General features: G+C 42.9%; 1 protein-coding gene across 1 annotated transcript; it reads right to left on the reverse strand.

Annotated features, from left to right (window-relative positions):
• Window positions 1-5392: 5392 nt before the first annotated feature.
• LOC142245465 (uncharacterized) lies at window positions 5393-10476 on the reverse strand. The gene is made up of 2 exons (XM_075318190.1): window positions 10329-10476; window positions 5393-6980 (listed from the first exon to the last, which is right to left on the reverse strand). Exons 1-2 carry the CDS (start codon window positions 10387-10389, stop codon window positions 5875-5877), a joined length of 1167 nt encoding a protein of 388 aa, XP_075174305.1. The 5' UTR covers window positions 10390-10476; the 3' UTR covers window positions 5393-5874.
• Between the last annotated feature and the right edge of the window lie 526 nt (window positions 10477-11002).

Raw genomic sequence — 11002 nt, forward strand, 5'->3', positions numbered from 1 at the left:
CAGCGATTTGAACAGCACACGTGCGCTTCAAATCGCTGCAGAAATGAAAGCCGATTTCATGCGCTCTGCATGTAGCCCCTCCCATAGACAGAGCGGGGACTGCATGCAGAGCGCACGGAAGAAGTGACATGTCACTTCTTAGAACGCACGCTTCGGGTAGCAGCCGAAGCGCTGCACTCTAATATGCCACGTGCGCACGTCTCCTGCACAATCTCCATAGATTGTGCTGGGGACGCAGGACGCATACAGTTACGCTGCAGTGCAGATCGCAGCGTAACTACATGCAAATGCGCAACGTGTGCACATAGCCTAACGTTACACGTAGCACAAGTACCTCTCCAGTCTGGGTTTTTCTGACTACAATGTTTACAAGTCCATTCATCTGGTCTGGGTTTCTGATTATGTGAAGGTGGGGCGGTAGCAGTCACAGTGTTTGCTTTTGGTGCATTAAAACATTTATAATACACCTTACATAACAATATAACAATACATCCCACCGTTATCTCTTTACATCCACAATGCTGCACCTCTTCAGCCACACGACACCATTTATTCACTTGTTGTTCTACTCTCTTATCTTTTATCCAAACTCTCTTTTCTTCTCAATCTGTGCCATTTCTCAACATCCAAACATCTGTACTCTGGCATGTCTGCCTTTTTGAGTATTGGTCTGACATTTTTCACTGAAGAAAAAACAAAAAGCCAGCACCAAATGTGCACTACAGCACTAAACATTCCAAACTGTACTTATAAAAAAATTTTTTTGAGATTTTTGGCAAAAAATTGCAATTTCTTGAGCTGCTTCGCCACGTCACGGCAAATCTCATTTGAAGCAGTCCTACACTAAAATATTTTTATAAAATGTGCCATACGGCCTCACATATGAATAGTAGAACTGCTCTAAGCAGCACTCACCTGGTCTATTTCAATCCCGTACCCATGACTGAGTCATGGCTGTGGGCGGGACAGGTCCAAGCAAATGCTGCATGAAGTAAATAGCCTGTGGACAAAGCCTGATGACTTAATGTGAACAGTCACCAACCGCCAAAATCCAGACAGATGAAATACATCCCAAATTGGGGTGCATAGCAAGGTGGAGGTCAACCACCGACCAATTCAATGAAGAAAAAACAAAAAGCCAGCACCAAATGTGCACTACAGCACTAAACATTCCAAACTGTACTTATAAAAAAAGTAGAGCAGTTCTACTATTCATATGTGAGGCCGTATGGCACATTTTATAAAAATATTTTAGTGTAGGACTGCTTCAAATGAGATTTGCCGTGACGTGGCGAAGCAGCTCAAGAAATTGCAATTTTTTGCCAAAAATCTCAAAATTTTTTTTATAATAAGTACAGTTTGGAATGTTTAGTGCTGTAGTGCACATTTGGTGCTGGCTTTTTGGTTTTTTTTTTTGACATTTTTCACTGTTTCCTTGCCTTCCCTTTATTGTACTGTTTGGCTGTTTTGGATCCCGCTGGAGCCCCACACTGCACACTGAACAAGTTGCCCATGGCTTCAACTTATTCCCACACAGCCCACCTTTCTGCAAATGCCCTCTCAGTGTCCCTGGACCTTGTCAACAGGCCACACTCCTCCGGCTAGTCAGAATAGGCTCTCAAGGTGTAGCTAGAAGGCCAGTCAGCACTCTCACCCGCTACCCTTGCAGGGTGTATTGGGAAGGCTTTTAAAACAGCTCTCTCATCCAATAGACCAGATGACTAAAGCAGGAAGGACCAGGTGTGATAGTTCTCTCACCTACTAGACCACCTCCATATAAGTGGGAAGGCCACACTGCTCTCTCACCCACTTAAGGGGGCTTTACACGCTGCGATATCGCCCGAGCGTTCTCGTTGGGGGTCACAGTTTTGGTGACGCACATTCGGCATCGTTCAGGAGGTTGCTGCGTGTAACAGCTTTTTGCAATGTGAAATCGTCGCAAAAGCGCGATTTATCGCTAATCGTTGACATGGGTCCACATTCTCAAATATCGTTTTTTCATTTCAAACATCGTTGTTCGGTCATTTTTCTAAGCTTGTCGTTACGTGTGACCGCAAGCAAAATCCAAAGCAATGGACACGCAGCGATGAACACACATCGCACAGACGAACTGGGCGTGACGCACATACGTCGAGATCGCGGGCGATATCGCAGCGTGTAAAGTGGCCTTTAGACCTGATGTGCAGTTGGGTACCCCATGTTGGTCCTTTACAAAGTATTCCAGCAATGTAAACTAGAGTTAGGGTAAGTTCACACCGTGCGTTTTTCATGGCGTTTTTGCGTGTTTTCGGGTGCGTTTTTGGTCAGAAAACTGCATGACTTTGCTTCCCCAGCAAAGTCTATGAGTTTTCATTTTTGCTGTCTGCAAACAGCGTTTTTTTTTAGCTGCGTTTTTGTGGTGTCCACAAAAACACAGCATGTCAATTATTTCCGTGTTTTTCACCGCATTTTTCATCCATTGAGTGCAATGGGATGATAAAAAACGCAATGAGAAACGTAAATTGTTATTATAGCTGCGTTTTGGTGCGTTTCTATGACCAGAAACGCAGCTATAAATGCAAGGGATGGGTAGTAAAGTGACATATACAGGAAGAGGATTCCTTCTGTCAGTAAACACAGAAGTATGAATCCTCCCTGTACCGTCACCGCTGCTTCCATCTCCTGTCCAGCGCCATGTCAGCTCCCGTGCGGCACCATGTACGGGCAAGACATGGAAGCAGCTGCAAAATCAAAAGTGAACAGTAGAAAAAAAAAGTCATACTCACCTGTCTGCAGCCTCCCGGTGCCATGTCCGCTCCCAGCCCCTCTCCCGGTACCGCCACCCCTGCTCCGGCTGTGTGCAGACTCTCCGGGCACGCCCGATGCCTGCAGGACCTGGCGCTGATCACCTGATGCGGTCACCTGACGCATCAGCTGATCGTAAGTCTCGCGGTGACGCCGGCTTTTTACCGCCCGGCCCACTATCAGCTGATGCCCTCAGGACACTTCATCAGTTGATTACCAGCAGCTCCTGCAGCAATCGGACAGTCAGTGCCGGACGTTTGTAGGTATTTTTTGCACCGATGCATCAGCTGATTGTATAAACTCAATTCAGGTCCTTGAACCTGACACATCATCTGATCGCTTTGCCTTCCAGCAAACCGATCAGATGATATTGGATCCGGATTGGACGGCGCGGGACCCTTGACCCAGGATTACTGCGGAGGGGGGGTACTTTATTCAATAAAGATGGAGTCACTAATTGTGTTGTGTTTTATTTCTAATAAAAATATTTTTCTGTGTGTTGTTTTTTTTTATTCGTACTAGAAATTCATGGTGGCCATGTCTAATATTGGTGTGACACCATGAATTTCGGGCTTAGGGCTAGCTGATAATATACAGCTAGCCCTAACCCCATTATTACCTAGCGAGCCACCCGTCACCAGGACAGCTGGAAGAGTTGGATACAGCGCCAGAAGATGGCGCTTCTATGAAAGCGACATTTTCTGGGGTGGCTGTGGACTGTAATTCACAGGATTCCAATCCCCAGCTGCCTAGTTGTACCTGGCTGGACTCAAAATTTGGGCAAAGCCCACGTCATTTTTTTTTTTAATTATTTCATGAAATTCAAGAAATAATTAAAAAAAAAAAAAAAAAAAAAAAAGGGCTGCCCTTTATTTCTGGTTCGCAGCCAGGTACAAATAGGCAGCTGGGGGTTAAGGGCAGGCCGTAGCTGCCTGCTGTACCTGGCTAGCATGCAGAAATATGGCGAAGCCCACGTCATTTTTTTGGGGGGGAAAAAAACCTCCTGCATACAGGCCTGAATGGAGTATGCTGAGCCTTATAGTTCTGCAGCTGCTGTCTGCTCTCCTGCATAAATTATTGGAGTATGCTGAGCCTTGTAGTTCTCCTCCCCCTGCCTCTCCCTCCAGCATACAGTCCTGGATGGAGCATGCTGAGCCTTGTAGTTCTACAGCTGTCTGCTCTCCTGCACTAGTGGAGAATGAAGAACATATTGAAGAAGGAAATGACATCAGACCTTTTTTTTTTTTTCAACAATATTTGATAAAAAAAACACAAAAACGCAGTGAACAAAAATGCAGCAAAACGTGGTAAAAACGCATGCATTTTTTGCCGCGTTTTTTTGCCGTGGGTGCGTTTGTGCGTTTTTTGCCGCAAAAAACGCACAAAACCGCAGTGTCAAAAAAACGCAGTGTGGGAACTTAGCCTTAAACCAAAACAGTCCTCAGAGCTGACTTCTTACAGAGGGCAGAAGACAGAAAATTGCGCAGCGCCTCACTTGCCCCCTCCCAACAGAATAGCAGCAGCACACAGTTTGTTTAGAAAGAGAGTCTTATCTCAAAAGAATTCTTCGTCCAGACTGAGCTTTCCAAAACATCCTACTTTCCTAATACCCACTGGTATACACAATCCTAGCAGAAAATTGAGACTACTTACATACCTTCACAGCACTAAAATTCTACTGAAAGGAAAAAAAATTACTTTGCTATAAAACCTTCATCTCCATTTTGAGGGGAAGAAACATACGATATCTCACTATAAGGACAGATCCCAGGACCACTTTTCCACTCATTCATTGATTCCAGAAACTTATGTAACAATACACCTTCCAAGGATCAGTTAACCTCACATGTAAATAAAATTATCTAAACCGCTCTTGACACTGATGGGAAAAAATACATATGTCAGGTATCCACTCAAATACTCTATATGGCTATGCCCTGTGACATTTCACAACATCTTTTCACAGTCCATAGTATGGCCTATAACCATTAATTGATACATACATTTTATTACACCAAGTCCCTTATCTCAATTACTCGTCACTTATGTTATTCAGTGGCTTCTCATCAATATACAACAAATTACTGCCTGCCTACTTTATCTAGGCATTAGTATGAAACCACTTATGAACACATATCTCTAGACCAGTGTATTGCCCATCAAAGATGCAAAGATGGCCAAAGCAAAACACAAAACACAGCAAATGTAATAATACAGAGACTGTCCCAATTCCGTACTATGCCATCTATGCAATCAGTTAATGGACGGACAACAGATTATCTCATTACTCTATTTTTCAACTCTCATTCAGACATGCATGAAAAAAAAACAACAACAATACTCACTGGTGATGCCAGAGTTCTTGAACCATGTGTACAGCCTTACCCAGAATATTTAGGAAGTCAGAGAGAGTGAAATTTCACTGTCTCAAGAGTCCCCAAACCTTCTTCCGAATAGGCTGGTTGGCCACGGCCCCACGTTGGGCGCCAGAAACTTATAGCTGTTCTGTCACAAAAGTCAGCTTATGGGATCACCAGTGAGGTCCTGTTGACGTAGGCCTCTTTGCCTAGTCAATATCGAGAGCTCGGAGAAAAGACCTGCATTCATGTGAGCATGATCAGTTTTCTGTTTATTTAGCCAATGCACAGATAATTTATACCATTTACAGATCATTGTGATATTGCAAAAAAGGCTTCGAGTGGAAATTTACAAGTTGATCATATGACGTTTAAGAAAAACAAAAATGTAGAGTCATGCATATGAGATAAGAAGAACATTTAGCAGACAATAATAATCCTTGAGCTTGTTTCATTGTTTTGAAGGCTACACAATGGCTATGAACTTACACCAGATATACTAATGAAACAATAAAATATTTAAAATCAAGAAATATAGCAACTATTAACCCTTCTATATCACCACACATGTATTTAAACATATAAATGAGATCTCCTATGAGACGTTTTTATCTAAGCTAAACATATCTACCTTTTTCAACCTATATGGGAGGCCTTCCATTCCTTGTAGTAGTCTAGTTGTGCGCCTTTGACCTGACTAACTTCTGAATGTCCTTTTTATTTTTTTTTTATTTCATTCTGTGTGAATAAGCTCATGTTTAACTAGCATTCTTTTATATGTAAAACATTTCCCACATTCTGAGCAAGAAAATGGCTTCTCCCCTGTGTGAATTCTCTCATGTGTAAGAAGAGAAAATCTTTTTGTAAAAGATTTCCCACATTGTGAACATGAAAATGGCTTCTCTCCAGTGTGGGATCTCTCATGGTTAATAAGTACTGATTTATAAGCAAAACATTTCCCACATTCTGAACATGAAAATGGCTTCTCTCCAGTGTGGGATCTCTTATGTTCACCAAGTAGTGATTTATAAGCAAAACATTTCCCACATTCTGAACATGAAAATGGTTTCTCTTCTGTGTGAAGTCTCTCATGTATAACAAGATAACGTTTCATAGTAAAACTTTTCTCACATTCTGAACATGAAAATGGCTTCTCTCCTGTGTGAATTTTCTCGTGTGCGCGAAGAGTAGATTTATCTTTAAAACATTTCCCACATTCTGAGCAAGAAAATGGCTTCTCCCCTGTGTGAATTCTCTCATGTATAAGAAGACAAGATCTATATGTAAAACATTTCCCACATTCTGAGCAAGAAAATGGCTTCTCCCCTGTGTGAATTCTCTCATGTAAAACAAGATAAGATTTTGTAGTAAAACATTTCCCACATTCTGAACATGAAAATGTCTCCTCTCCTGTGTGAATTCTCTCATGTAAAACAAGATAAGATTTTGTGGTAAAACATTTCCCACATTCTGAACATGAAAATGGTTTCTCTCCAGTGTGGGATCTCTCATGTTTGACAAGTTGTGATTTATAAGCAAAACATTTCTCACATTCTGAACATGAAAATGGATTCTTTTCAGTGTGGAATCTCTCCTCTACAACATTTGATTTCTGAGCAAAGCATTTCCTATATTCTGAGCAAGAAAATGTTTTTTTCTCAGTGGGTGTGCTTTGATTTTCCACACTACTTCTGTGACTTTTATTGTGTTTAACAGTCTGTGATGACTGTACATCTGTGATGTTGCCATGATCTTCATTTGTATCTTGTGTGATGCTACAATCTTCTGCTTTAAAATCTGGAGCTATCAGTTGTCCTTCAAAGCTGCTGGTACAGTCATCTGCCAAGAAGAAAACTGATTCTTAAAAATTATACTAATCTAAATATGAAGATTCAAAATGTAAGAAAAAGCATAATATAAATGTGACCTGATCCAAAATGTTCTGTACTCTAAATTGCCACCAAATAGCATTCAAGTCAGCATCTGTTAATGTAAATAAAAGGGGCTTCCACATTACTGGAAGCACAAAGTCTCAGGAAAAATATTATGGTTCCCCTCCTCAAAAAAGAAATCCAACAAAATCTACTCTCCCAAATCCAAATGCTCCCTCTCCCTTCTGAGTTCCACAATGTGCCTAAACCACAGTGACCGTCCACATGTTTGGCATTGTTGTAGTGAGGAGTGCCCACGTAATTTACAGGGTGCGCGCCTCCAGAAGCACAAGCTGGGCATAATGTACGGGCACTACAATGACTTATTTGAAATTTTCAGTTCTGCAACATTCACTGTGTTTGACAAACATGGTTGTTTTTCCAGACTAAATCGTCCCAGAGAGGTGTAATATCCAAAAATTATTCACTTGAGGGGGTTTCTTATGTTCTGACACTTAGGGGCTCTGCAAATGAAGTCCGCAAACTATTCTAGGAAAATCTGTGCTCCAAAAATACAATGGTTCTTTTTCGCTCCTGAGCCCTAAAGTACTGTACAGTCACATGTGAGGTATTGCCACATTCAGGAGAAATTGTGTAACACATAACGGGGCCTTTTTATTTATTCCTCTCGTGAAAATTGGAAATCTGGGATTAAAACAATATTTTAGTAGTAAAAATGTAATCATTATTTTCTTCACAGCCCAACAGTATAAAATTTTATGACACACCTGTAGGGTCAATATGCTCACTGCAATCCCTGGATGAATTAATTGGGGTGCAGTTTATAAAATAGGGTCCCCCTAGAGAGCCCAAAGGAAAAAACACATTTAATTTGCATGGTCTCAGATGGTAAAATTAAGCTAGCCCTGAGCATGTCCCTAGTCACAAGATACGCAGTGACAATTGTGACACATATGTGGCTTCAAAGTTACCCAAGTGCCGGGCCCGGGATTCCGGGCGTTGATCCAGATCTGGCACTTGAATAATTAAAAAAATAAAATAAAGGAAAAATAAAGAAAATAAGAATGAAGTGAGCGCTTCATACTTACCGAGGCTTCGTTGCGGCTGTACACTGCTCCCACGGCCTCTCCTTCACTTACTGGGCCGCTCATTATTGCTCATCCATATGCACGGCTTTCCCCACCCACCGGCCGGCCTGGCGTCTGTGATTAGTTGCAGTCAGAAGCGGCCCCAGCCTGTGTGACATCGTCTGACTGCAACCAATCACAAGCGCTGTCTGTGGGTCTACCGTGGTATAAATATAAATAAATAAAACAATTGGCTTAGGGTCCCCACATATTATGATACCCAGCACAGATAACGTTCATGGCAACAGGCTGCAGTCCCCAGCCGTATGCTTATCATGGCTGTATATCAAAATAAGAGGAGCCGCAAGTGGCTTCTTTTTAATTATTTAAATAATTTTAAAAAATGACGTACGGTCTCCCCTGAATTTCAATATCCATGATAAAGCCTGACAGTTGGGGGCTGGTATTCTTAGATTGGAGAGGCCTATGTTTATTAGGCCGCCCCCCAGCCTAAAAATAGCAGCCTGCAGCCGCCTGGGCATCAAAATCGCATGTGGTATGATACGGTAGTGCTGCGTTTTTTTGTCAGGAGGTGTAGATTGGGTGCATGATTATGGTGTGAACATTTCATCACCAAATCTACATCTCTTGGCAAAAACCCCCCACCATTTTCTGCCAGGAGATGCTGTTCTCACCTGAAGTGAGGTCACTGACTTTACTGAGGTCACCTGAGGTCAGGTTACCTGCGGTTACAGGTGGAGGACCATGGGAACCTCCAGCTGTGACTGCAAATAACTTGAGTGACGTCACTGCTGATTGAGTGGCTCATTCATTCTCTGTCGGGAGCTCACAGTGGACAGTCATGCTCTATGGCCACTCGCTGTGACTCAGATGTAGGTGTTTTTTTGTATTTTATTCCAAATAAATTGTTTTTTCATTGTTTGTCTTTATTAACTTTCACTTACAGATTAGTGATAGGGGGTCTCAGACACTCCACATCACTAATCTAGGGCTTAGCGAAGAGCCAGGTAAAGCACTGGAGTTGTCGCGTCTAATAGATGCGACAATCCTGGGCAGCTGCAGGCTGGTATTCTTAGGCTGGTGGGCGTTCTACTAACCATTGGTCTCCCCAGCCTGAGATTACCAGCCCCCAGCTGTCAGGCTTTGTCATGGCTGGGTATTAAAATTTGGGGGAACCGCACATCATTTTATTTTAATTATTTATTAAATAATTGAAAAAAAAAATGCATGCGGTTCTTCTTATTTTGATACACAGCCAAGATGAGCGCATGGCTGGGGGCTGCAGCCTTTAGCCGTATGCTTTATCTGTGCTGGGTATCATAATTTTTACTATACGCTATAGACCCACAAAGCCTCTGTGATTATAAGCACTCAGCTGAAAATCAAGAGTGAGAGTGCATCTGACTGCAACCAATCACAGGCGCTGGTGGGCTGGGAAAGCAGTGCATATTCAATGAAGGTAAACTATCGGCTCCAGAAGTGAATGCGTGGCCTCAAAGCAGTGGATGGCCGCGACAGAGCATCAGCAAGTACAGCACGCCTGCTCCTATAAGCTATCCCTTGTACCAACATTTTTAATCGCTTGATTCTGGTCCCTATTTACTTATATGGGGACTGGAACGGGATTTAAAAAAAAAAAAAAACAGATAACACAAACCCGCCAGTCCCGGTTATCTACGAGCCTGCCCATCACTAGTTGCAACCTTTTAAAGTGACACTGGTCAGAATTGAAAAAATTGCCCGGCTCACGAAGGTGAAAACAGGCTTGGGAGTGAAGGGGTTGAGTTTTGGGTAGGATAGGGCGCTGTGCAGACCAGGACATTCCATCTGCCTAAACATGTAAAAGTCCTAAGAGATCCTACTCGTAGTTTCGGGTCAGTCGGTTCCCATACAGCCCTCTGGAGCGGGGAGTAAAGTCCCCTCATGTGTCTGGCCTGTGCACTGGCTGAGCTCCAACTGTACTCTGACTAACACCTGAGGTAACAGTTATGTACTAAGATTCCGCCCACCAGCTATTCTGCCCAGTAACAAGCCCTGTGGGGAGTTTAACCCTTGATGTACCAGTGTACACCGCATACCTCATGTAAACAATGTAAACTACTGTTATTATAAAACCCTGTAGTAATCCCCGGCTCTGCAGCGCTACATCTGCTCCGGAGAATGAAGAGAGTGTGGCTCTGCTCTTATTTATATTGTGGGGCGATTACCTGTAGGATCCTCCTCTTTGCACCGCTCATCTCCCCACACATCGCTTTCTCCTTTCTCCATTATGGCTTCAGGATGAATCTTCTTCAGATTTTTCCAGGATTTCAAAACTGTGAAAATAATAATGTAAAAGTCACAGACAGAAGGAAAACTCACGTGGAAAGTTCTAGATGGACGCCCTGTCTGCATGCTAATGAGTGCGCAGTGTCAGAGGATGGTCACACTCACCTTTCCTCTGCCATCGCCTCCGACGCTGGATTTCTGCTCAGTGCGCATAATCCTGGACGTCCGCTCATGTGCACTATGAAGCCGGGTGTACGTGTTCCGGTTTCAAACTGGTGCAGTGCACATGACTGAAATCTCAGGATCATGGCCTCAGGATCATATTATAAAAGATCTTTAGCAATACTTTTTCTAAAGATCTCTTTATTTATGCTAGTGTATACAGGGACGGTTAGGCAGGGATTAGCAATATGCACCTAGAACTGCTCGTGGTTTTGGGTGCATATTGGACCTGACAGGTTCCCTTTAACCCCTTCAGCCCCCGGGCACTTTCCGTTTTTGCGTTTTTGTTTTTTGCTCCCCTTCTTCCGAGAGGCGTAACTCTTTTATTTTTCCATCAATCTTGCCATATGAGGGCTTGTTTTTTGCGGGACGAGTTGTACTTTTAAATGAA

Source organism: Anomaloglossus baeobatrachus, chromosome 7 (assembly GCF_048569485.1).
Source record: "Anomaloglossus baeobatrachus isolate aAnoBae1 chromosome 7, aAnoBae1.hap1, whole genome shotgun sequence".
Classification (NCBI taxonomy): domain Eukaryota; kingdom Metazoa; phylum Chordata; class Amphibia; order Anura; family Aromobatidae; genus Anomaloglossus; species Anomaloglossus baeobatrachus.

Bases quoted from the DNA above. Each gene is read 5' to 3' on its own strand.
- LOC142245465 (XM_075318190.1), bottom strand. From the start codon at position 10,389: ATGGAGAAAGGAGAAAGCGATGTGTGGGGAGATGAGCGGTGCAAAGAG. The intron at 6,981-10,328 runs GTAATCGCCCCA...TCTTCTTGGCAG, and splicing joins CAAAGAGGAGGATCCTACAG to ATGACTGTACCAGCAGCTTT.